This window comes from Astatotilapia calliptera, chromosome 6 (genome assembly GCF_900246225.1).
Source record: "Astatotilapia calliptera chromosome 6, fAstCal1.2, whole genome shotgun sequence".
Classification (NCBI taxonomy): Eukaryota; Metazoa; Chordata; class Actinopteri; order Cichliformes; family Cichlidae; genus Astatotilapia; species Astatotilapia calliptera.
In genome coordinates this window covers 31,528,430-31,556,370 of record NC_039307.1, presented here as the reverse complement: position 1 = coordinate 31,556,370, position 27,941 = coordinate 31,528,430, and the positions used below count along the sequence as shown (strand labels likewise).

Genomic DNA, 27,941 nt, shown 5'->3' with positions numbered 1-27,941 from the left:
AGACTGCAATAGACATTAGAGGAAGATGCAAAATAGACACCAAAATGACAGTTTCGATCACAAATAAAAAGTGGGCTTACCAGCCCTAACCCTTAGGACAAACTTTTGCCTTATGAGAAAGTTTATTAGTTTGCCATAATGAATGCCACCATTCAGAACAGTGCATGCTTCCAAATAACAGAAAGAGAGGGTGGATCTGTCACACTTGCCAAAGACAGCTTAAAATGGTAATACGTCTCCCCTAGCAATAGCTAATAATTTACAGCTTACAGATATTCCAAATGAACTGTGCGACCTGAACATATTAGAGAGGCATCTCATTGCCAAGTGCATAGCATTTGCCAAAGTAATCCCTCTTCCAAAAGGCCAACAAAAGAGCTGTTCATGGCAATGTTGTCTGTGTGCTCGCTGAGGTACAAGAAGTAGTGAAGTTACCAAGACTGTAGCATAATCGCTCATAACTTGAGATCCATTTCTCAAAGGGCATCAGCTGTTTCAGGCTGTGACATAGAATAAGCTCCTCATAAGCTTGTGAGGACTTTGCTTAAACACCATCCAAAGTATGAGGACGTAACAATCAGAGATACACCTGACTTATGCGACCCAACGTTAGACAGTGATGAAGGTTCAGAGATGATTACTTTGAGGAAAATTTAAGGGGAATTGACAGGTTTGAGACTGAGGCACTTTGTGATGCTGAAAGTGATCCTGAAATTGCTGAAAGAGTTAGGAGTAAATCAGGTGATTTACGGGAACCAGAGCCTCAATCAAATAATTGAGGCTCTGCCAACTATAAAAATCTTCCCTTGTGCCCGACTGTTTAACAGGAAACAGAGTCCTTTCTTCAGTTCAGCAACCCTTCATTAGAAGTGGCTGGGTCAATAAAGTAAGAGGCAAAGATGTGAATTACACACATTTCTGGACCTCAAACCTGTTAAAGAACACTGGTTTCCTCCGTCTTCAGTAGTGAAATGCTTGCACTGTACGACCATTACACATTTATTTGATTTACTGCGAACTGCCTTAATTGATCATATGCACGTTTTCTGCATTAGACTTTTTAGACCTCTCTAAAAAAGTTAGACCTCTCCAGCAGCTGAGAATCTGCACCCAGTGACCGAGAGAGGACAGACAGCAGAGACCCTGAGACCAGATGATCCTTTTGAGCTGCACTCCGTCTCCAGGTACCTTAAAAAGAATAAAATGAGCAGTGTGCCACTCTGTGAAACATTTATTATATGCTCAAGTTTTCATATTTCTGTCTTTTAACTCCACTGCCATTACATCACCAAATGAGTATGTTTGATTAAGGTTTGATCAGCATGTTAATGAATGTAACATGACATTTCTCACCATTTGATGTCAAATATATATTTGCATTATCCATGTTTTGCATACCAATTCTCTATCTACGTACTATTGACTTCTGAGAAACACAAATTTCTGATTCCGCTAATCAAAGCTATGCAGAGTCGTGTCGACTGAAGTGGAGCACATAGTGATTCTGCATGGACTCAGCATTAGCCGAGATGAACCTAGGCACTGCGTAAGTGCATAAAAAGCCTTAGCTATGACTATGGCTTATGCACACATTTATCTCACCACTCAGTGACTGTTAAATTCAGTGAAAATGTCATGGTGTTGAATGTTAACTTCCTTTTGTTTTGTGCACTGCTGTTTAACAGGAAGTGAAGCCCTTTCTATAGCTTGCACACACATCATTGCATATTATATATTTCAGATCAATACTCAGTAAGTGCATTTTTTCCCTTCCCGTCTTCAAATGTCTCAAATCTTTTATTCCATGTACATTATGTAAATGTATTTACTTTCTTTTGGATTTTTGTGCATCTGTGAATATTGTACTTTTCAGTCTCATTGAGTTAAATCTATGTTCTGGCATATGCAAGTTTTTCATGTAGGCATGTGCTGATGTCATAGTAGAGACTATTCACGGCCACGTTAAGGAGAAGACGACGTTCACATGTGGACGAGGAGGAATAAGCTGAAAGAAATGGAGAGGGCATCCAAGGGACTATTGTGTGATCCATTTGCAGTCATCTGGAGAAAATCTAAAGAAAAAGTTCAAAAAGTCAACTGAAGGTGATCTTTGTTTTTGACTTAAGAAATTAATAATTATGGTAATTCACTTTTCAATAATGACACAATTGATGTAAGACAAAACTTCATCAGAATTGGTAAAAAACAAACAAACAAATAAATAAATTTATAGGTCGATTGTTTTTTTCACATGTATCATTTTTATAGAGCACAAAAGAAATGGTTGGATCTGAAATACCAGCCACCTCCAGCAAAAAATCAAGAAGGAGAAGAAAAAGAGGAACACTGCTGATACATTACAGGTAACATGTTTAATGTAATAAGGGTAATTAGGAAAAGTGGAGACAGCCGTGGAGAACAAGAAGCAGCTCAACTGAATTAGAAAAGAAACAGGAAACAAAACTAAAAGCAAAGCATACGTCAAACTAACTTTCAAAGTTAAATGGAAAATGTTTGAATTAAACAGGAAAACACAAATGAACTAAATAAAGCAGAAATGAAGACTGAGGGAGGAATTAAACGAAAGCAACTCAGAACTAACAAAACTGAACACGCTAAGAACGAACACAGCAGTTAATCATGTTTCTTTATTTGGAAATCCACAGAAATCTATTGTTTCCCCACAGCACTGCAGAAAAAAGAACTTGTTGCTGTGGTTCTGTCTCAGATCAAAGGCAGTAACTTTCTTTTTCAGCACAGTGAGCTGAAATTATTAGAACCTCATCGTTGGTTAACAAAGTAAGTTATGTGTCTAAAACAGAATCCAAATAACTGTAACTTCAATTATTGTGTTAAAATAATCCTTTGAACACACAAATATTATAAGCATGCCAGGCTGCTAACATGTTCTTCTCCCCGAAACCAAAGACTTAACATTAGGAAATGTTAAGCATTACCAACATTAAGCATTAGGGAGTTAAAATCTTACAGGGCATCTGTACATTCAGTGGGGAAAAAACTAAGCTGTAAGATATCACACTGTATTTTAAATTGAACAGGGATTTAATTGTTTGTAAAATGCTAAATAATGACCTGTTTTACATCCTTTGTCTGTCCCTCCTTCTAAAATATGTCTCAACGAAATAGAAAGTGCCCTGTAATACACTGAACCCCAATAAGAGATCCAACAAGTTGGATGTGGGCGTCTGTGAGTACTGTTGTATATACTGAACCACTACATCGCTGCTTCCTGTCTGGGGCAAGAGAGATACTGAGGATTAATATAGAACAGCTGTCCAGGAGCTCTGCGATGTCCTGGTCAGGACTTTAATTTTCTTTTTTAACAGTGTATATTTTGTCAAAGCAATAAAAAGTCTGAGATCAAAGAATCACCAGAGCAGGTAGCTCTATATTTTTGACTTCTTTCACCTAAGCCTACTTGCAAAGGTGAAGCCATTTCTCTGTTTCAGAGACTTTGAAAAAGCAATCAATGCCTTTAATTCATCTCGCCTTGACTTCTGCAACAGCCTCTATGGTGTTACTTCGTCATTAATTGGCCGACTACAGCTGGTTCAAAACCCCGCGGCAAGGTTCCTGACTGGCACACACAAGCGAGAGCACATATCCTCTATACTTGCCTCGCTACACTGGCTGCCAGTTAGTTTTCAAATTTATTTTAAGATCTTGACACTTGTTTTTAAAACATTGCATCTGATCTTCTAAATTGGTATACTCCGGTGAGATCTTTGAGGTCTGCAGACCAAATGCTTCTAGTTGTCCCTAGGTCTAGCTTAAAACAGAGATCAGGTTTTTGCTGTGACTGCAAAGGGAATTAGGCTCCCTTTCCCGTCTCCGGCTGTAATCAGCCGAGCAACCTGTTGCTTGGCCCGTAAACGTGTTAACCACGACACTACGGAGCCACAGAACACAACGAGAACGCAATTGTCTTTATTTTCTCAGGAATTTTTCTGCAATTAGGGATGAAACTCTGCAAACTTGTGGAGCAGTTACACACATAGGAGGAATGTGTTTTCTTTATATCAAATATCATGGATGGCTTTTAATTTATTTTTGATATTAAGTCATCACATTCAGTTAATCTTGTTGAATTTAAGCGTAACTGTCTTTTATTTTCTTGGGAATTTTGTAGTAACTTATGATGAAATTGTGCACACGTATAGAGTGAGTGAGCCAAAAGACATCCGCATCTCAACGATCAAGCATGACTTATTTACATTTTTTTAATAACTGAAAATGGATACAGGAATGCCATGAAGAAATAACAGATGTTACAAACACAAAAGGAAGAATCAAGGATATAACTACACAAAGGCTGATTAGAACAGCCCGAATGAATTAGCACAGTTGTAGACAAACACCACAATGAGCGCGGGGAGGAAGTAAAGCTAAACAAGCAGAGACAAAATTGTATCAAAATAAAACAGCTAGTGTAGCACAGTAACTGACATCAACCTACACATAGGGGAACTGACAAAAAAATAAATACATTTAAGGAGGTCTAATGGCTAATATTCACATTGGCACTTTTTGACCCAATTCCAATTAATGTCTCTGCATTAGAAGGAATCACCAACGTTTCCTCAGTCTTTCAGAAAAGTCCTCCATTACACTCACAGTGGTGTTTTTCACCTATGTTCTTGCTTTTTCTGTGATGAGTTCAAATTCAAAAAAGGTTAAAAAAAAACACTGACATAGGACACAGACCTTCAAAATAAAACAGGAAACATAAGACACAGACATGACAGTACAAACTTGATAACATAAGACAGCATGACACATAAAGAGTGAGGAAAACTTAAATACTGGGGAAGAGAACACAAGGGGAATCTAATAAACAAATAAACTTCGCGAACCAACATCAAAATAAACTAAATGTAACTTTAACATGAAGACATGTTGGCTATGTAAAAAAAAGCTAAAGGGCTAAAGACACACACCTTTGATGCTGCGAGGCAAAATATCAATTTTTCACACATAGAAATGCAGAAACTAAGAAAAAACAAAAGTTTTCCTGGCAGGAGTTCTTTCACAAGCTCTACTTCTAGTGATTCAACTTAACAAGTTGAAAAAACAGTGTGATGACAGAGCAGCTCAAAGAAAAAGCGACATTTACTAAAATATCAGGATATTATCAGCCTTGCTGTACCCTTTATTAGTTCAGTCTAATGTGTATTATGAGGATTCATGTGACCCAGTGCAGGAAGAAAGCGAACGTGAAGAAAAGAGAGCTCAGCTTTTACATGTTGTTTTACGGGATGTTTCTAACTGTAACTGATGAAAGAACTAACAAAAAACAAACTACCAGGAAATTCAGAATCTCCAGGAAACTGTGCGTAACAGCACAGATTTAGCAGACACAACGGACACAACTTAGCAAAAAAGCCAATGGAGTCATTTTGTCCTCTTGGCTTTTTAAAAATCATGTAATTCTGGTCAAATCTATTATATATTATATATTTATGACTTTATATTTCATGACTTTTCCTAAAATTGGCTTATTTATCAAAAAGTGAATTTTGGGTTATGTAGGACTTAAAAAAAAAGCAAAGATATTATGATCACTTCAGGCAGATGTGGCAGATGTGTATGAGATGATAAGTTCAGTGTTAAAATGAGTAGTCATCTATTGTGATGCCTCTCTTTTTAAATGTTCTTTACGTTATCCAAAATTCCTTTTTAGCTTTTTGTAATGTTCTTCTGCAATTATTAAATTACTGAGATTTGTTAGATGTTGTATTATTTGTTGTAATCTCCATTCATTAATTTATTTTTCTTTAATCTGTAATTAAATTATGTATAAAACTAATAAAATCCCCCAAAATTAGTCTTAAATCTTTTTTTTGTCAAATTGTACTTAAAATTTACAAATTTTTAAATATCTTTGCCATTAGCGCAATTGTTCCAGGACAGGGTCACAATAACTCCTCCCTTTGGTTCCAGCGGTTTTGGAATTCCAGTTCCAAAAAGAAGAGGAACTATTTATGAAGCAGGAATTGTCTATACTAACGGGGTTGCACACAAGCCTAAAAATGATCAAAGTTTTCAATCCCTGTTTTGCACAATTGCAGTTAATTTTTTTGTGCACAATAAAAGTACAGTTGTTTAGCAGTAAATATCTTTTCTGGTATTTAAAAAAAATCTACTGAAACATACTTCCAGTCATGTGCTGTGGAGGTTAGTCAGCTGATCCACAGATCTTAACAATGAATATTTGATCCCCAGTGAAGTGACTGCCTTTGGTGTTTGGACTGAATAGTCTTTGATGAGAGAAGGAACCTAGAGCACTGCCAGCTTTACAGAGACAAAATAGCCACATGAGGAGCTGCACTGCAGCTTTTTCACTACACGAGGGCGCTGGAGATCTACAAGGCTGAGCATGGCTCACTGTTACAGCCAAAACTGAAACAGCCTATTTCAGGAGGCCCGGACTTATTCAACATTATGAACTTTGGTGAAATGAAATCAGCAGACTCTTCTTTTAAGCCTTTGTTTGTGCCAGGACAATCAATCAACATACGCTCAGTTTATAAAGATTACAAACATTAATATGTGTTTGCAGATTGTGATCACATGTTTAAGGTGAAGCCCTGACTGCAGTGTGTTTGTTAAAGTGTGGCTTTTGGACTATTAAAAAACAATAACAGAAAAACCCTGCTACATTTGTAGATTTGCGTGTAACTCCTGGAATCCTTCATGCAGCCTGCACACGGCCTGCAAGGAATTGACTCTGACAATTACAATAATGAGATAATTGCAATCTGTCACCATACATTCAGCGTTAGCGTATCACAAAATAACCAATGCAAGTGTGATATTCCTTCTACTCACCACACAAGTCTGATCTGCATAGCACACACAGCACCCCACTTTGTAATTATAAATGAATTTCACGGTGTGAGGCTTTTAATGCAAATAATGTGGATCTTCTCACCAACAGGACAGTGTGTGTGTGTGTGTGTGTGTGTGTTTGGGAGTATGTGTGTATCAGATTGTGGCCAAGCTTTGTTTGACTAGCTTTCCCTCTAAAACGAGTTAATGGGATGGAAGTTATTTGCTACCCTGAGCTGACGATCCGGGGTCGAACAGAAGGGTTGAATTAAAAAAAAAAACAGAAAAGAAAAAATGCATCAATAATTGTGCAGAAGACAATGAACACACCAAATCAGGACAAAGAAAGACAGATGGAGACGGCAGGGGTATAGCCTTGGTTTCCGTGTGTGTGTGTGTGTGTGTTTGTGTGTGTGTGGTTAGTGACAGGGACCCCATCAGTGCAGGATCAGAGTGGGGAAATTGGAGGACAATGTTGGAAGAAGGGGGGTGTGAGGGGTTTGTGGGATAATTTAAACCGATTGGGGAGGCGGTGTCCCAGAGGTGCATAATTTACTCATTCATTAACTAGACCAAACAAGAGCCAATATTAATTAACTCGTTCCTCGTGGCGAGGCGCCCCGAGAAGCGCGTGCTTTGTTGTCAAATGACCACATAGGAAGTGAAGGCTTTAAAATGAGACAGGCCGCAGGGTGAAGATGCTTTTAATTTGAAATGTGACAAATAATCAAGGGCATTTGTTCTTAAATGAACTTTGGTGAGTGTACTTATGTGCACACATTTTTTTTTTTTAATTTTAGACTCTGCACTTCCAACACCTTTTTCATTTTTTTTAATCTTGTATTATTATTATTATTATTTTTATTATTATTATTGGAGATAACGATGTTTCACAAAAAAAGATATGTTTGGATCTATGAAGTGATGAATACAGCAAAGTAAATAAGCAACGCAATACAAGAAGATGCTTGCAAAGACGCTAATGTTTAATGTTCAATACTTTTTTACACTTTAGTAAATGACCTAAATAATTTTAACTCTTAAGTTCAATACTACTACTTCTACTACCATTGTTGATAATAAATACTATGCAACATCAATTGTCATCATTGGTGGAAAATAATTAATTAGCCTCGTTTTCTGGTTTGGTTTTTAGAATTGTAGTGTACAAAGTTAGGTTTAGTTGGTTTCGGACCACAATAAAACTTCTGGTACTCTTAATATTTTTTATTTATTTACTCATTTTACAAGTAAATTCCCATGGAAACTGATTATATACAGTGAGTAAATGCAAATATATATTATATTATTAACAAATAACATAAGAATAACAGTAGTTGTTTTTTTTTTTTAAATGATTAAAAAAAATCCACTTATTTTATGCATCTTATCCACCGGAGGGCGCTCCTTCACTGAGCCACTCAGTGCTGTCAGGCCCTGCTAACTTTGATTAAGGTTTAAATTGGCTGAATTTAATGAACGCTGCCTAATTAGGCAGGATAACAGCTTTAATTGATAAGTAATTATTTGCCACAAATTGTTATTAATTCTCCAGCTCCGTCTCATAGTGTACTGACTCTAAACCCTACCCCCCCACACACCCCGCCTGCTCCCCCTCCTCCCCTGCAGCATCTCTATTTATGTAACAAGCAGTGGTAAACAATTAAGCATATGTTAGGATGGGATGCTCCGGAGGGTATCATCAGGCTGTGCTTGGTGCACTGGCAGTTTATGTGAAATTATTTGCTCTCGCTGACTGATACCTCTGAGCATTAATTGCTTAAACTGTCCTGTGAATTTGGCTGAGTGCCATTGAAGGCTCAGTGTCACGTCTGACAGAAAAAAGGAAAATCAGTGACCCTTTAATCAAGAGAGCTCAGCTTTAATTTTAGGAGGAGGTGATATATTACTTATGTATAAATAATATATTGATCTTATAGCTTCTGCAACTATGTACTAAAATGCCACTGAGTTTCATCGTGATATTTTTATTACAATGAATCAAGCAAATATTATACTAATAATACTATTATTGTCATGGAATTAATTTACATCAGGCAAAGACCACAAAGCTTACAAGAAACAATCAACAAATAATATTCTGCAAATAATACATATGTAAATGTGTATATGTATATGTATACATATAAACATGTATAGATGTGTATATACAGCATTGTTTTCATTCTTGTGTGAAAGCAATGCATTCATTATTGAGTCATAGTGTGTACTTCGAGTTTGAGTTGAGTTTTTATTAATTAATGACACAGTGTAACAGAGTCACATGTTGTTCATCTAGGACCTGGCAACAGCTAGATTTTATTTTTATTATGTCTTGGTACCTGAAACTGTAGACTTGATAGATACATAGATACTTTCTATTTACTATGACTGTATATGTATGTGATGTTCAGTTTGCTTCCTCTTTAGAACATATGTAGTAACTTCCTGTCTTCTACTGTACATGAAGCTGCAGGAACTTGTAGCATTGGTCTTCAGAGCATCCTACTTCTCAAGAATCTGCAGTCAAATCCAAACCTTCTCAAAAACCATCCATGTTTAACAATAACCCGCTGAGCTTCACAAACACAAGTTTGAAGTTTATGTAAAGGCTCAAAATGTGCCTGTGCTGTGGTCACTGTAAGAAAAGCTGTATGCTGTCAGTGCTTGAATGTGGAACTGTGAATGCTAATTGAGGTAACTGGTCAACAAATTTGAAGTAAGACATGGTGCTAATTTTGCAAGGTTGAGCCAAAACATTTGCAGTAATAGCTAACCAATGAGCTGGGGTCTCAGGATGTGGATGTAACCACACAGCCTATACCACACCAGGAATCCCACATCTAATTTCCCAAAGTCACTACTGACTCTATCACACAGGTAATTATGTCTGTTTTATAGACATGAGAAGTTGTAAGGCTTAACTGATGACAATAGACTGATGTGAAACCTACAGCTGTGCAAAGAAAGATGCTCAAAACAAAACAACATTAAAGTGGTATACATTGTATACAGTTAGGGATTTAACATAAGGGTCATGTATTGAAATAAAGCACATGTATTCAGATTTAAATAACCGTCGCTCAGCAATATATTATCCATTTGCTGATTAGCATGGAGGAAACAATGAGGGTTGTCACAGAGTGGCACACATAAAAATAAATCATTGAGATCATGTAAATAAAGCACATACATCTTCAGTGTAATTGTGTTTCTGAACAGCTGTGGTCAAAGACTATCGTGTGCCTTCCATGCACTTTTCTGTCCAGTTATATAGCAAACAAAGTGAATCTGCCTGTCAGTGTCATGGCACTTTTGTGTCAAAATATTCGGTAAAAATTATGTTTTGATTTCTTTAAATGTGCTTATTGTCAAATCTGAGCTCATGCTAACCAAATAAATAAGTGTGCAACTGAGTCTACAGTTGTTCATGCTTTAAATTGAAGTTGTAGGGGTTAACAGACAATGAGGAGCTCAGTGAGTTGAGAAAACAAAACATGAACCGAGCGCGCCGAAGAAAAGGCCTTTGTTTCAAACAGCATCAGTCATTTCATGTCAGTGCACGGGGGCCACTCTGGCGGAGCTATTCATTAAAGTGATTTAAATGAGATGCGCGTGAACTTGCTTCCTAATTAAAACATATTTCCTTGTTTACAGAGTGGCTTTAAGCTGGGCCCTTTGGGGTGGGGTGGGGGACTTTCTCCTCCCTCTTTTCTCCCTTCCACCGTTTCACTGCCAGCAGATGGTTTTGTTGGGCTCCAGTAGTTAGCCAGTGGCCGAATAGGGCCAACCATTCTTCCCCTGTATGCCCATCAGATCCCAGCATTTATTTTAATGCCTCACCCCTCCCCTCCACAAATGTGCACGTGAGAAGTAGCTCTATTGATTGGGCTGCTAAATGTATATGCAAATATTTCGAGCCCGTGCATGAAAAATTGGCGTCGCCATTTCTCAAATTACTATATTTTGAAAATGTTAATTTGCATAGCGGATTTCCCTGCGGGGTAGGGGGGTTAATTAGGTCTATTTCCGTGCGGCTTGTGCCAAGACAGCCAAGGAAAAAAATAGAGGGTGGGCAGAAGAAAGAGAAAAGAGGGAGAGAGGGGGAGATGCGACTCACTGATAACAATTAAAATGGCATTTTGGACTCTTTCAAGCATGGAAAAATTTTTGGCATATTAAGCACGTTTTAGGAGAAGGTGATAAGTCAGTTTTAATTGAAATGGAATTGTTGCTCCAGAGGAAGTTTGGCATTTAATCCACTCAATTTTAAACACACAGGCAGATCTTAAAGGCATCAGGTTTAATCTATCAAACGAGAGGTGAATTAAAGAAAATAACTTTAACCACAATTTGCATTTCCTCCCAATATTCTGTCACAGGCACAATTATGTTCATAATTAGATGGAGAAAAAGTTTCCTAATTGCATGGAGAGAAGGAGCTAAAACGCACTCGCCTGGAAATGGGGTCTTTCCTTTTCTAAATTATCAAAGCTTTCATTATGTGTCAGGCAAAAGATTTGTGGGAGGAAAAAAACAAAACATCAATACATTAAATCCTTTCGCTTCTAATTGGAATGGCATCCACTTTCCTGGTTTAATGCTGCACCAAGCGCACAGCAGGATCAAAAAACCGTCTCGCAACCATTAATTTAGATTAGACTCTTAATTATCAACCAATCACTAAATAATGACTGACTTCATTTCAGATAGTTAAAAATTAACTTGCAGGCAGTAATTGAGTAATTAACTCTCCACTGCTTCACCTTTACTTTGCTAATTATAAAAATTAATATGACTTGATTCTTTCTCTCAAGAGGAATATTGACGGTTTTATGGCTCAGAAGAGATTCTCATTCTTGTGTCTTGCAACCTGCATGATCACAGGGTCATCTTTTTATATATCAAGCAAAAAACAATGTTCTGGGAGGAGGTGCTCTGTGGGAGCCTCCTCTTTTCGTGGATATGGCACCTACATTTGAATGTTAACAACAGGTCACGTGATTATGGGAACGATATAAGATGTTAGATGACCATTTCCTGCTCCAAATTTTTGTTCTTGATCTCAACTGGAGTAGCTTCACAGGATTTAACTGTAATCTTACACAGAGGCGTGGTGTAGACACACAGTTCATCCAGTACTTGAAACCTTCTTCTAAGCCTACTGTCTCCTGATTGGTCACCCCTCACAAACAGAAGATAACAGGAAGGTGAGGCTTCAGTGTGAACTATGTGTCTGAGATTACTATAGAGCCAAGAGGAAACTGACAGTAATTATTATCTGAAAGTTGTAAGAGGTGGCATTAATTTTGTCCTTCATACATTTTTTGTATACATGTGCAATAAGTTGTTGAACAATCATAATCATTTTCATGATGTGTTTTTTTTCTGTTCTCAAACTGATCTCCCTGTTGGAGATCAGTCTGGAGGGAGTTATTTTTTTTGTCCTTATCTTTCCTCATGTGGTGCATTTTCCATTGTTACACCTCTCTGACCTGTCTTCCCCATGTGATGTTTTTGTGTAATGTATGTATGGTCGGAGGGTAAGATGATGCCGCCAATGCGTGCAATAGGTTGGCAGCCTTAACATGAAATTTCCCACTCGTGGGACTAATAAAGGTATCTATCTATCTATCTATCTATCTATCTATCTATCTATCTATCTATCTATCTATCTATCTATCTATCTATCTATCTATCTATCTATCTATCTATCTATCTATCTATCTATCTATCTATCTATCTATCTATCTATCTATCTATCTATCTATCTATCTATCTATCTATCTATCTATCTATGAGTCAAAGAGCTTTACTACGGAATTTTGACCATGACTGTACTTTCAGTTTTACTTCCTTGGTTAGTTAGAGTTTTTTCCTCTAAAGCTACGATTGCCCTTCCAAACTAATGTACAGCTGGTGATTTAAAAATAAAATAAAACTTTTACCAGTTTGGATTTTGTTAAGGCGGTTTTAGCTTGCCTCTGCTAGGCCTCACTTTTTAATTATGTTTGGATACCTTTTCAAGCATTTTTACTAATATGTCTGCTCTGGGGTGAGAATTTCATACTCCAGTTCTGGTGAAGGAAACTGTGTGTCTTCGCACTTTATAGATTCAGCTTGCAAACTAGAGTTAGTTGATAACTTCACCAGCTATCAGTCATTTACCAGTTATTACTTAAAATGCAAATTTAGAGACACAAATTGTCATGGGAAATATAATTTGCACCTATTGAGCTATGCTGACAGAGTTTAAGGTAAGTCTTTTTGGTTTTTTGCTTCATTGTCCATTTATTCTGCCATTACAGAAGCTTTCCGGCCCATATCTCTTTAATATGCGGAGTCCACCATGGCTGCCAAACTACTACATATAAGTGACACATACAAGCTGTGATCACCCATTAGCACAAGTTCCAAAAATGGATCAATTTTAGTTGTATTGAAACAAGGTTTAGGAGTCCTTTGAGTTCATCTTACAATTAATTAGATTATGATATTTATTTTTAAACATACTCAGACTACCTTGCAGATGTTTCCTTTGATGTGACTGCTTATAGGTATTTTTGAGCACTCACACACACCTTCATGCTAAATTATTTCAATTACAGGATTTTTTGGGGTTTTCTTGCATGTACTGCTCACTGCAATAACATTCTCAGTGAAGTGATAAGATAAAATGACCAGTAAATGTGGACATAATTTTGTTATCACAGACTCAGAATTAACATCCAGAAATGTTATTTGGGTTTTCTTAAGGTGCCACCTCTTAGAAACTTCCATGCATCAAAATAGTAATCTCCAGAGGCCTCAATGACAGCGTGACTTTCTGTGTCCATCAAACCTGTTGCTAGAGGTTTCTTTTCTTAATAGGCACACAAAAAATGCCCCTTCTTAACATTCAGTATTCAACTGTTACCATCATGTAGGACTGGTATATTTAAGGCGGGCTATTAATTATTGGCACAATAAAGAGTCCTATTTACAGAATCATTAAAAAGAAAGTATACCCCTTTTAGTTTGAAGGTTTTGCATTTCAGGACACAATAAAAATCATACACTCCTTATCAGGTTCTCAAAGTAGTTAAATACAAATGAATAACAACACAATATTATACACTGTGCTGTTATTTATTAACAAAAACTAAACCAAAAGCTGGGTGTGAAAAAACTAAGTACACCCCGTGATTCAAGAACTTTTAGAACCACCTTAAGTAGCAATAACTGTGAGTTTTCTATATGGCTTTATCAGCCTCTCACCTCATTGTGGAGGAATTGTAGACAACTCTCATTGATGTTTGGGGATGTTTGCTTATGCACAGCTCTCAGGCTGAGGTCAGGATTTTGACTAGGCTATTGCAACACTTTCAATCTTTTTTTTTTCTTTTATACAAGTGCTCCACTTGCCAATGATCACTTAATCACATGCATTTGATCAGCAGCGCCTTGCTGCTACTTACCTCTCCATTCCTGTGGAAGTAGTAAAGACGTACTTGTGTGCTTTTTAGCCCAATGCTTCTGCATTTTAACTCAATTTTTGTTAAATAAATAATAACAGTGTAATATGTTATTTTTTTCATCTGAGGTTGTATTTACATAATTTTGAGATCTACTATTGACCCGATTTGCTTTTTTCTTATTATGCCCTGATATGCAAAACCTTAGAATTGAGAAATTGTATTTTCTTATTACAATGACTATACACAGTGGGATGGGACGTTTGTTGATGAATGCTGTTTCTAAGCCTGGATTACAAATGTGTTTGTATTTGAAATGTGACTGGAACTAATAATAGCTGCTTGGAGCTGTCACCCAAAGAACACCCACGACACACACACAGATATATAATAATGGACACATCTATAAGGAAACTTCATGATCAGAGCTCACTTGTATATTGAAATCCTATGTGAACGTGTTGCTGCTGTTGGTCGTTCAAGAATGTCTTTGAAAACATTGTGAAAGTAGCAGAAAATAGACCACTCAACCAAATGATCATGTGTTTCCTTTGGTTCACAGCTATGCACCAGCCAAATGTGTAGTAGATCAGATTACATACACAGACATATAAACAAAGTTTTCCTCCTTTAGAGATGGAATCAAAACAGCGATGTTTGCTGTTCCTAAACTGCAGCAGCCAAGTACAAACAGACATATAAATAAAAAGTGAACCTCTGCTTACTCTCCAAACCTCACTTGTAAAACTATGATGTTTTTGAGTGAATTTTGGAAAATCTGCAGCGTTTTCCAAAGTAACGGCAACTGATGTCATTTTATCTCGAGCAAAATCCAAGATCCATTTATAGATTTTATGTTTTTGAAGGCCTAAGCTACCAATCAGTTTTAAGGTATAACAATAAGCTATACTTCACTGAAATAATCGCTCTATGTTTTGATATGTATTGCACATTTTACCACAGCAGGAACACTGAATCGTAGGTTTGTTTCATTATTTACCAACAAGCAAGATTCCAACAGTACAATGCATCCAGCATAAAGTACTATAAATAAATAAGTGCACCCCATGGAAACTGATAAAGTCAATATACTTAACATGAGGAACATAAACAAGGAACATAAACATCTGGCCATAAACATCTGGCCTAATTCATTTAAGAAAACGTCAGGAGTTATATCCTGTTGCAGTTGTTTATCATTAACACAGACTTACAACCCAATTAAAATTGGTTGCACATGTTTCAGACTTTTATTGCATGTGTTGTCCATAAAATGGATTTCCTAGTTTGTTTAGTAAAGTATATACAATATACTATACTAAAAGGTCCTTTTTTGGCTCCACTTGTCACGTGGCTTCATGCTATCCTGAAAGGGTCTGGTGTGGTCGACACCAAACGTACCTACACTGTCTCCAAATAACTTGAATCAATTGTTGTGTTCAGGATGTGCTTTTCCGCCAGGCCTTTTAATTATCCTTATGTTCACTGGCAAATTTATAGATGCATGTACTTCAGTTTTAGGATTTATTTATTTATTTGGAAGTTTCATTTTTAGCAATTACTATCAACAGACTGGAAAATTTACAGAATTTTTACTCAAACATGAGGTTCTTTAAAAAGCAGCTTCTTTCTGCTGCTACCTTAGTTTTAAGGGGGTTACCACAGGAGGTAGTGCCACATTTGTTTGGTAGATTTGGTACATTTTTACACCAAATAACCATCCCGAGGTACTTTTTCCACAAAACTGATCTCATTTTATGTCATTAAATGTCATCTGTTTGAGGATTTTAGGGCAAATATATATTTGTCTTAAGTTGATAATGCTGATACCTTGTACCATAATAAATACACTCAGCTTGATGTTGTATGTTATGATGGTTGGACAGTAGTAACGTGGCCGTGGCTTTAATTGTAGTTTATCCAGAAAACATCTGATTTCAGGAGGGGGAATTCCCTCTAACAGTCCCGAGGCTGAAGTGTATTTTGAAATCAAATCAAAAATATTTTTGTCACTTTTTTCATAGGCTTTTCCTTGCGTAAGTGTAGATTTAGTGGCGTGGCCTGCAAAGAGAGATGAGAGAAGGGAGGAGGGCTAGAGGCAAGGCAAGCCGAACCCTGGCCTGCATGTGAGTTGCCCATCTTATTATCAAGTTAATTAAAGCTAGCATCTGACAATGTCACTCGTGCCCAGCAAAAAGAGGAGGAGGAGGGAAGAAAAGGGAATTTAAATGCTGCAGTCTCTGAGGACCTCATGTCAAGGGCTGCTTTTCATCGAGCACTGCATGTGTTTGGCTCACACAGCCACTGGGAAAGAACAGGGGAGGGTTTGGATGGGGAGGGGGAGCTTTCAGAAAAAAAAAAGCTTTTATAAGCAAATGACAAGAAGGCATTGGATTTTGATGTTCAAAAATGGCAGCAGGAAAATAAATACATATCAGAAAGAACAGCACAGAAATAAAAAGGAAATAGAGCAAAAGCAAGAGATAGAGAAGTGAGGGAGATGAAAAGGGCCTCTCAAGCTGTTCAAAGTTGCACTAAGATTGAGGAAAGAGGGGTTTATAAGAGCCCGACGACCAGCCAACATTAAAGAGTCCATTTAAAACCTAGACATTGAAATGCAGAAAGCCTGCTCGTGTGTGGACTCGGGGTCAAGTAACGGAGGGATTATATGGTTCTTCATAATAATATTAATTAAACAATTTACATGCTAATAAGGTAACAATTATCGGAGCTTCTGGTGAAAGATTCAGGTTATTACAACACGCCAATCCCAGGGCTACGGGTCACAGGCAGAACAGCAGAGAGAAATCTCAACTCAAATTAACATTCTGTCAGCTCCAGAAATTGGATAAATAAAGTCGAATTAATTCACAGTAATGGAAGCGGGAGGGGGAGCCACTTATTCAACCAGCTCTGATTACCATTCAGTATTCACCAGCACGCGGGTGGCTTTCTGTCAAGAAATTTAACACAAAATGAAGCAGTCACCGCCGTGGGCAAGATTTGGCCCCTGCGACACCGTTTACAATTTATATGTATAATCTTGCTCTCCCTCTCCCTCTCCCTCCATCACTTCCTCGAAGATGTCCACCTGGACACCCAGTTGCTCCTGGCCTGTGCTATGATTGTAAATTTCAACACCTTTCATTTCCCATTTTCCAACGCACACATCAATTTGAGCACCATTTCCCCTCGCATTTGGCTAGACCCTTAACTTGATGGGATAACTTGAAATTTTAATTGCAGTCATCTTGCCTCTTTTTTTCTTAACCTGAGACACCAGAGACTGCTTCAGTCTGTTTGGTTGCTATTGAAATGGTGTTGCTGGTCACTGGAAAAGGCTATATCTTGCTTCCAGTAAATAAATGGAAAAAAGATGCAAGTTGGGTGTAAAAACGATTGAGCCTCACTTTGTCAATTTAAGGGCGTTGGAGATCTATCTATCTATCTATCTATCTATATATATATATATATATATATATATATATATATATATATATATATATATATATATATATATATATATATATATCAACATCTGCAATGTGATATATATATATATATATCAATTTTTTTCCTGCTTAGAGCTGTGATGATTTGAAACATCTTGAAAATTAATGGGTGGATTACCATGAAATTCATGTCATCCCACAGGTCAATTTTTGCATCTTTGAACATCTTACTTACTGTTCTCTCCATTAGTCATATTTCTATTATTTTGCTATGTTTTTTATCTAATTTCAACAAAATGAATGCCATTCCCACATCCCAAGGTTTAGTTTGTACTACTAATATGGCAAGTGAAGATGATCCAGCATGGAGCAACGTTTGCTGTGCTAAACATTTAAGCATGTTAGCATGAAACCACAAACATGATCCTGAAGTCTGACAAGAGTCTGTTCTCAAAACATGTGCATACTTCCTATTTTAATCAATTGCATCACAAGGATGCTGGATTCTTACAAAATGACCTCATAATTCAATGTACCACACTTCAAGTAATGCGCTTATTCTTGTTGTGGTTTTGACCAAAAAGTAAAGAGTCACCAATTTCCAAAAATAAAAAAGGAAGGCACAATGAAAATACAAAAAAGAAGACAATATATGTAAAATCTAGCTTAATAATGTATGGATATTTAAATTGACCTTATCAATTTTCCAATATGCCACTGATAAAACACATATCACTAGAATTGTGTTACATAACAGCACATTCTCATTTCAGGCATTTACAGTTAGCTCTATCATTTACTGGACAAAGATATGTTTCGGTTAGCTTTACCTCTTTACCACAGAAGATTTTAATTTGTTTAGGTATTACAGCCATTTTTGTACACAGTTTCCCATTTCCAGGGGCTCGAAATGAGCTCAACTGGATAGTTGACTGATAAGTGTTGCATTTGCATTTTGAATCTTTTCACTAGAATTTTAAAGGTCCAAATAGATGCCAGTGCAAATGAGGGTTAGGCTGAAAAATACAAAAACAAAATAAACCTGCCAGAGGGACAGCAAAAACTTTAGGTTTGGTCAAATCAGCAATCTGGTCCGTTGTTAAAACTAATTAATGCACTGGCCAGCTCAGCAACAAAAAATCACAGAAGGCAACTGAGTACATGATGACAGAATTATTTCCATGGTTAACAAAAACAACAAAAAACAAACACAATCTAACCAAGTCAAGGAGGGGGTGAGCGTATCACTGTCAAGGTTTACAGTAACGGGATGCCTTAATAAATGAAAATACAGTTTACAACAAGGTACAAACTGCCCATTTTACTCAAGAACACGAAGGCCAGATGGGACACATTATCTGTCACACATGGTGGAGACGATGTTATGGTATGGTCATGTATGGCTGCCAGTATAAGCAGGTCACTAGTGTTTATTGATGATGTGACTGCTCACAGAAGTAGCAGGATGAACTGTGATGTATACAGGGCTATACATCTGCTCAGATTCAGCTAAAAACAGCAAAACTGATTGGACAGTGCTTTACAGTAAAAATGCATAATGACCAACAGCATACTGGAAAAATAACCGAACAGTCTCTCAACAGCCAAGTTAGCCACAACCCAATATATCATGTTTTGAATTTTTTTTTTGATACAAACTTGAAGGCAGAGAGACCCACAAGTGGGCAGCAACTGAAAGTGGCTGCAGTAAAGGCCGAGCACCTCACAGCATTTGGTGATGGTTGTTGGTTCCAAACTTCAGGCAGTCATTGACTGCAAAGGATTGTCATGCAAATATTAAAAATAATCCTTACATTTAAAATGATCTTAGTTTGTCCAATTACTTTTGAGCATCTGAAATTGATGGACTGTGTGCACAAATGGCTGTAGTTCTGAACCAATTAATGGCAAAATGTTGTTAAACTTAAATTATGGTCTGCACTTCAATCACATATTGATTGTTTGAGCTTAAATTGACTGTGATGGTGTACAGAGGGAGAAAAACAATGTCTCTTTGTCCAACAATTTATGTTCCTAACAACGCTTTAGTTTAATGCTGTCTTTTTTGCTTGGTTCCATTTCTTTTAGGGTGTGTCTATTACAAACTTCCACTAATTAGATTATTTGGTTGTGCTCATTAGCCTGAGTTGAATGATAATAGACAGATGGATTCAGCCAGTCACCTGCCAAGTATTTTGAAACTGGCTGCCTTGTCCCAAGCAGTTTCAAAGGAGGGTTATCAATCGTTTTACGTTTTTTTCCACTTTCCATTTTGGGGTTGCTGCTGGGCTGGGAAGTTATGTAAATAATAAATAAATAAAGAAGATGGGTTGTGGGTTATTGTGTGTCAAGCAATATGATGGGCTGATTCAACAAGGACTGTAAATTAGGACTGTTCAAGTCAGTAACCCTTTAAACAAAGTGAAATGTCATGCTTTGATATTAAAATTGTTTGCTGTATCTGTCAAAACTAAAAAACAATACTTTAAATGTTCTTTTCGGCAGCATTTTTCTTAACATGAGCGCACACACTAAATGGAAGAACAGCAGCATTTTCTAGCAGATTATCAGATTTCTAAGTAAATGTGTTTTAAAAAAAATCTTCCTGAGAGTTCAGAAATGTCTGTCCACCTGTCTGTGAAAAAAAACATCTGTCAGGGCGATGATCTGAACATTTGGACCCATCAGCATGAATTACTTAAACATAAAGACTCTTTTAGTAAACCTTGCTTACTCTTTTCCTCCCTTTTTATTACAAACAGCATTTCTTTATTAGAGTCAGAAAAATTCTGATGTCTGTTCTGACGAAGAAGCTACACAGAGTACTGGTTGTTGCATGGTTTTTTAAAGTTTAGTTGACCAAATATAATGGCCAAATTAACAGTCAGGGCCAACTAAACCTACTATGTTTGTGTTTTTCTATTGCTGTATGTTAGCCACTATGCCAGAGGCTTTGTGTCTACAATGTAGTTTATTTTCTTTAAACATAGACACATAACGTCTATCCATATGAACATTGTTGATATAATTAGTAAGCCTGTTCTCAAATTAGGAATATATAAGACATGAAATATGAAAGCACACACAGCTCAGGACTTAGAATAAGCCAGAGTGTAAAATAATAAATTAAATCTTACATTAACTGACCTACAGTTATATACAATTTTGTGGTAAGTACAGAGGGGATCTGTTTTTACAGGTGCTGTTCAAATCAACATATTTGTCAGTCGTTGAAAAATTACAGCAAATGTAAATGGAGCTAAACATTCCTCTTTTTGCTTTTACTTGAGTAGAATTTAAAAATGTAGAACTTTTCCATATTTGAGCAGTATTAAAACAGTTTATGAAATTACATTTTATTTATATGGCACCAAAATATAACAGTTACCTCAAGGTGCTTTAAATTGAAAAGTATAGACCCTACAGTAATACAGAGAAAACCCCAGCAACCCCCCTATGAGCAAGCATCTGGCGACAGTGGGCAGGAAAACTCCCTTTTAACAGGCTTAAAGCTCAGGGAGGGGCAGCTATTTGCCATCAATGTTTGATGATGACTGGAGAAAGACAGGACAGATCTTCAGTAGATACTCTTTCATACAATGTAATAAAGTTTAACTTAAAAAAAAAACTACAGTGTAACTTTAACTTACATCAGAGAGGTCTACTTTTTTTTAATATATTGGTGTAAGTATTACTTTTCCTTTAGAGAACAAAATGCTGGAATACCTTTTGCATTTAAAGTTCTATACTTTGTTTATTTTTCAACAATAGCCATAAGAAGTTCATTTCTGAAAAGAAAAAAACAACCCAGGCTGTCTGCCTGGGATCCCTTCTCTCAAAATTCACTGAAATTTTATGGGTTTTGATCATCTCACATTATCCAAGAGCTGAAGTTTACTTAATTCCATGTGATACGGTAGGAAGGTCCAGAACAACTAGATGGTGAGGTAAAATTTCACTAGTCACCATTTCAAGAATGACAAGCAAACTTTAAAAATTAGCTTTGAAGACTACAGGAATTATTGATTACCTACGTGAACATCTGTGGACTAAGTCTCACTGCTGGACAAACACCTATCATCAGGTGAATGTCATGTGATATCATTTAAAAAAGAAAGAAAGAAAGAAAAATCTCCAGAAAAGCTAATAAAGCTTCATGGCCTAACTCAGAAAAGCATTTTATCCTAGCACGCTCAGTTAAGGCTGAACGGAGACTACTTACTGTATTGGATTCTTGGAAACATCACGTCGTGTAGGCTACAATCCACTTTACAGCTAAACACGAGTGTAAGCTGTGAGGTAAAAAATCGAAATAATGAATAGTCGACCAACACCTCGGTCATGGATGGCTCGGTGATGTGTGTATGTGTGTGTGGTGTGTGTGTGTGTGTGGGGGGGGGGGGGGGGGGGTTACAGAGATGGAGAGAGGCTTGTACTTTAAAATGCAATGTGACAGCTCAGGAAAAGGCGGGGAGGCTGATAATAAAGGCGCTGTTATTGGATCAATCTGCACCCGAATGCCCCGTAAACGACACTTACACACCATACGGGAGCGCGCACACATGCACGATCGCGCAATTGAAGTGAGAGTGAGGGGAAAGAGGGAGCATGGTTATTGCGTTAAAAGTTCAAATTAAAAAAAATGTTTATTTCTAGAAAAAAAATGCAAGGTTTATTCTTGGGGATTTCATGGAGTTGCTCTTTCAATCAGTTAGCTATTTCCACACGGCAGCTTAGCCTCGTCCTCATTGTTTTGACAGGGCTGAATTAAAGGACCGTGCCAGGTGTAATTAGCGATCGATCTGAAAGGGGGGAAAGCTCTCTCTCTCTCTCGCTGTCTCTCTCTTTCTCCTCCCTTTTTGCTTTGCTTCCTTTAGCCTACTCCATTAACCGCGTCTCTGACGTCACGTGGCGATTAACGTTTCTTATTGGTCCCGCGAGCAGATGGAGGAGTCCTAATGAGCTGGCTCGCGGAGAGAGGGAGCAGGGTTGACATATCGGCTGGACCGTAAACGTGAAATACCTCCCCTAGCCTGGTCTCCGCCGTTTCACTACAGACCGCACCGTGGCCGTGGGAGACGGCTGTCTGCCTGGGATCCCTTCTCTCCCCCCCTCCCCACCTCCGCCTTCGTATCTCCTCCTCCGGTTCCTCTTCGCCGCTTCTTCCTCCTCTGCCCGACTTTTTGTTTTGACTGCATGTTCAGCCACACTGCCTCCCTCTGCATCTTCACTTCGGCCCCGCCGCAGCCCGGGCGAGCATGGACAGCCGTGTACTCGAGCATCCTCACGCCCAGTTCGGAGGCTCCTTGGGCGGGTTGGTGGGTTTCCCGTACGCGCTCGGCCCCCATCACCACCACCACCACCATCACCAGCACGTCTACGAGCTGGCGAGCGGACACCAGCTGCAGTCCGCGGCCGCCGTGCCCTTCTCTATAGACGGATTACTTAACGGCTCCTGCTCGGCCTCGGTGGTCAGCTCTAACTCGCTGCTCTCCTCCGACAGTCAGCAGTTCAAACTCTCAGGTAGGCTGGGCTATTGTTTTTTGTTTTTTTAATTATTTTTTTTACTGCCTTATGAGGCACACAGAGGTGCATGAAAACAGTGTACTGTACTAGGAAGTGGGGTAAACCAAAGTTTCATGGGCTTTTCTCGCTACATTGAAACATTTTTAGTGGAAATATGCCACTTTTTATGATTCTGGGGGCGAGGTTTTACAGGAAAATCAGCCTACAGAACAAACATAGTCTTTAAAAGTTTTTAACCTAGGTTGTTTTTTTGTTTTTTTTATAGAAGAAGGAGAAGAAGAAGACGAAACAGAGTTTTAGTAAATTTGCGGTAAAGGCTACAGAAGAGGCTAAGATAAAAACTTGTCATTGCAGGGTGCTAATTCATTTGGCCAAAATTAAACGTTGAAGGCCTAATGAACAGAAAATTGTCTCTTATATCAAATAAAATCAAGCATTAATTATTTGTGTATTTATCGGGACGTGGTTTATGTCGAACAGCAAAAAGAAAAGTGATAGTTGTCAGTTTTACAACAAACTGGTTTAAATGTACAAGCTAACTTGAACCTCGTAGCATGAACGTCTCTCTCTCTCTCTCTCTCTCCCTCACTCACACGTGCGCTCACATACACACACTTCTACACACTTAAACACACACATGCACACACATACTTACACGTCTTCAGATTCTGGGGACCCGGATAAGGACAGTCCCGGTTGTAAACGGAGGCGCACGAGGACGAATTTCACCGGATGGCAGCTGGAGGAGCTCGAGAAGGCTTTCAACGAGAGTCACTATCCGGATGTGTTCATGCGGGAGGCGCTCGCGCTCAGGCTTGACCTCGTGGAGTCACGGGTTCAGGTAAAGGCACACAGCAAATTAGACACAAGATTTGGGCACACTCAGGAGCATTTTTATTTCTTTTTTCTACCCTCGAGATGGACGTAGCCCAACACCAGACACCAGATTTATTTTTCTGCTTCTCTGAATTTTCTCTACAACAATATAGTTTTGTCATGGTCCGTGGAGGCTTAGCCTGGCCAATATTCAGGTAGCTGTTTGCCAATTATCAAAGCGTCAATAAAGAGTCTCCTTTGAATTATGCATGTAGGCAACCTATTGATTTATGGGTTAATAAAAAACATGGCTATTTACTGAGCAAACCAAGGGGGGATATAGTTAATAGAATTCTTCCTTCGCCTTTCATTTTTTGTTTTAACACCCAAGCTATTATTATTATTATTATTATTATTATTATTATTATTATTATTATTATTATTATTATTATACAAAGAGTCTCATGTCAGTTTGTAAACAATTTACAGTTATTAGATTTTAGTTTAACTATATATATTTAAAAGCTGAGTTATTGCATTTTTATTAAAACTTTTAGGCTATTATTATTAGTAGTAGTACTATTAAATGCAACAGTAATGAATACTGGTGAGCTATTAATAAAACGATTAATTTTATAGTATATCTGATCATAATAATAACAATAATAATAACAATAATAAAACCTTATTAACAACATTCATATAATAAAAAAATACTTTAAGGTAAATGTTTATTTTTTGAGGATCTGGATCATCACTTGTTAAATTGGTGGTTTAATTTGACTTAATTATAATAACAGCAACAATAATAATAATAACTTAATACGTGATCTAGTTTGTTGCTTGTAATTAATTCGCTGTGTTCGTTTTAAAATAATATTCTGTATAATTTACCGTAGAGGCTGTTCATGTATATTTGCCATGTATAGCTCTCACATGGCTGTATGAGTGAAAGCGGCAACGAAGCACAGCTCTCCGTTGATGTTGTTTTGGGGATTTCGCTCCTAAACCGCAGATTATTGTTCCCTCAAGCTTCTTAACGCTCCTTTATCAGCAGGTTTGCGGGGGAAAGATATAACCAACATTAACAATTCATAAGAAGCGCCTTTGTCGCGCGCGATGCTGGTCTCGCCTCCTTATTATGCAATATTCTCGGATCTTTTTACCACTCCAGACCTTATCAGTGCCGAACACGCGGGCACGAGCGCGCCCAGAGGCCGGGCGTGGAGCGCTCCTGGGCGGGGGAGGCTCCCTTTCGTGGCTCGCTGCGAAGGGAGGAGAGCCAGGGATTGCCGTGCAAGTGCCACAGTCCCTCCGACCCACAGAAGCGGACGGGATATGGCCGATTTTAGCCAGTGTGCAGTCAAATGTAATCGACGGAGGTGCTCATCACACACGCTCGTTCGTAATTAACACCTGCACATCTGCGCATCTGCAGGTTCCACCGCTGTGACCTATTAACCTAATGTGCTGCGCACATGTGTAAAGCTGCAGTAAACAAAGAAACACGGAGAACGAAAGCAGTGATTTCACTTGTTTCGAGGCTTTGTGGGATTTGGGTGGATTTACAGGCAGTTTTTGGTTTTGTGCTTAGCTTCTGGTCAGACACTGCTTTATCAGTTTATCCTGGCAGACGAGAGGTCTGCTGTTGCCATAAGGCTGTCAGACACTCTATTTAAAAAAACCTTTTGTCTAATGCAGCCCCACTCAGTGAAGTCATGTAATGGTTTTTATGGCTGGGATAATTAAAAAAAGAAGAAAAATATGAATCCTTAAAAATTAATACAGAGTTTATTCTTTTTTTCCTCCGATGCTTGTTAGAAAGGGAATCTTTCTGAATTCAGAAGATATTTTTGATTAGAGGTGTCCATGTTAATTTAAGATATTCTGTAATTCACTATTTACATTGTTATTTAACAGATACGTGGATTGTATTTATTTTCTGATAGGCTGTCATATGTTAGCAAATTGATAAAAATGCAAATTGAGTCTTGGATGAGTATTTCTGTAACAACAGCAGGTAAAAAAAATTATAAGGGAAAAGGAGCAAATCCTCTCAGCATTTTTGGGAGATTCGCCTAAAAAAAAACTTTAATATTTGATAAACTATTAAAACAAAATTCAGTTTAATTCTGTCAAAATTCACCAAAGCAACAGGATGTATAAAATGACATTTTCTTAAAAGTCCTTTTTGTTATATGTTGTTGTGAAAAAAAGACCATTCTCCTGCAAAATCCACCTTGTGTGCTAGTGTTCCACCTGTGCATGTATTTTCATGTGTATATTTGTGTGTACATGTGCATAGGTTTGGTTCCAAAACCGACGCGCTAAATGGAGAAAAAAGGAGAACACAAAGAAAGGGCCGGGCCGACCTGCTCACAACTCCCACCCGACCACCTGCAGCGGCGAGCCCATGGACCCGGAGGAGATAGCACGAAGGGAGCGCGAGCGGGAGGAGAAGAAGAAGAGGAAACAGGAGAGGAAGCTGCTCAAGTCCCAGAATAAACTCCTCGCAGGTGACAGCTTCCACACACCCGGCGGTTCAGAGAGCGACAGCGGGGTCTCCCAGTTCACTGACAGCGAGCAGCAGTCTTCTAACCTTACTCTTCATATAGAACTGCCAGCATCGAAGAGTACGGGAGGACACCAAACTGAATCCAGCTGTGACCAAACGCGGCACGACTTCAGCCAACTACAAAACCACCAAAACCAAAGAACAACAGCAGACTCGGAGCAGGTTTCACCAGGCAGCACGCACAGCTCCAGCCCTGGAGGCCCAAGGTCCTCCGCCCTGCAGAAACGAAACCCTTTCAGTGTGGAGAGCCTCCTCTCTGACACCATGCCTCGACGGAAATCTCAGCTGGACTTCCCCTCGCTGCCTAATCAGAGGACACTGGTGGGAAAAGGTCACTTCTTGCTTTACCCAGTTACCCATCAGCCTTTGGGTTTTCTAGTGCCCCAAGCGGCCCTGAAGGCCACACCATGTCAGGACAGCATTAACAGGCTCAGCCTGGGACAGAGGTGTGTGCCAAGTGAAGGGAGCCCCGCTTCCTCTGACCTCTGCAGCTTTGGCAGCATCACCAAGCCGCTGAATTCGGATCATATACAGCACGACACGCAGCATCACCACAATCACGTTAGCAGCAGAGCGGATGGAGCCGACGTGGAGGACTGTGGTGGTGACTGCGGGGATGGAAGATTCCCCGTTTCTTCTCCACCAAACAGTTCAACTCAGACAGCTCGGGTCAGGCTGAGCTCCACGCAGTCCAGCGACAGCGGCGAGGAGAGGAGTCCCAGAGTTCAATTGGAGGCGGCGACCAATGGCTGCCAATCTGCTGAGCTGTGTGCAAAAGAGAAGGGTGCAAGAGAGGAGCAAGCGTCTCCAGACCTCTCCGAGTGTCTCAAGGCAAACACAGACTGTCAAGAAACACCCGGAACAGATGGAGAGGATGTCGATATGGACTAACACTTTCAAGGAGCAAACATAAACAAAGGACCAGGAACACCGCTCAGACTATTCAAACATTCCCAAAGCTCTGCTGAGATGCTCTAAAACATATCAGGAATCAGGAGACTTAATCCTCATCTATTTTTGAATCAGAAGGTGTGATCAATCCAGATGGCCCCCCCTCAAAGCTGTGGCTGTCCTTATATTTGGGCTTCAGGCCTCAAACACCTTTAGAAGCAGGTTCTTTCTTTTTTTTCTCTCCTTTTATTCTTTTGTTTTCTTCCCTTTTTTGGTGAACAACTTGTAACAAAAACTAGGCTACAATAAACATCTTACACACAACAAAAATCCTCAGATATTGTAAAAAAAACAAAACAACAAAAAACGAGAAAATGA

The 27,941-nt window shown here is 38.5% G+C and overlaps 1 protein-coding gene across 2 annotated transcripts; it reads left to right on the top strand.

Annotated features, from left to right (window-relative positions):
- Nucleotides 1-1,074: 1,074 nt before the first annotated feature.
- LOC113024530 (homeobox protein unc-4 homolog) lies at nt 1,075-27,941 on the top strand. Of its 2 annotated transcripts, XM_026171700.1 has the most exons (7): nt 1,075-1,184; nt 1,463-1,546; nt 1,686-2,103; nt 2,269-2,363; nt 22,700-23,278; nt 23,947-24,122; nt 26,403-27,941. In XM_026171700.1, the coding sequence occupies exons 5-7, from the start codon at nt 23,014-23,016 to the stop codon at nt 27,561-27,563; spliced, it is 1,602 nt and encodes a 533-aa protein (XP_026027485.1). In that variant the 5' UTR covers nt 1,075-1,184; nt 1,463-1,546; nt 1,686-2,103; nt 2,269-2,363; nt 22,700-23,013; the 3' UTR covers nt 27,564-27,941. The 2 variants fall into 2 exon arrangements, with proteins under 2 accessions (XP_026027485.1, XP_026027486.1); XM_026171701.1 differs by lacking the exons at nt 1,075-1,184; nt 1,463-1,546 and having other exon boundaries at nt 1,738-1,752; nt 1,911-2,103.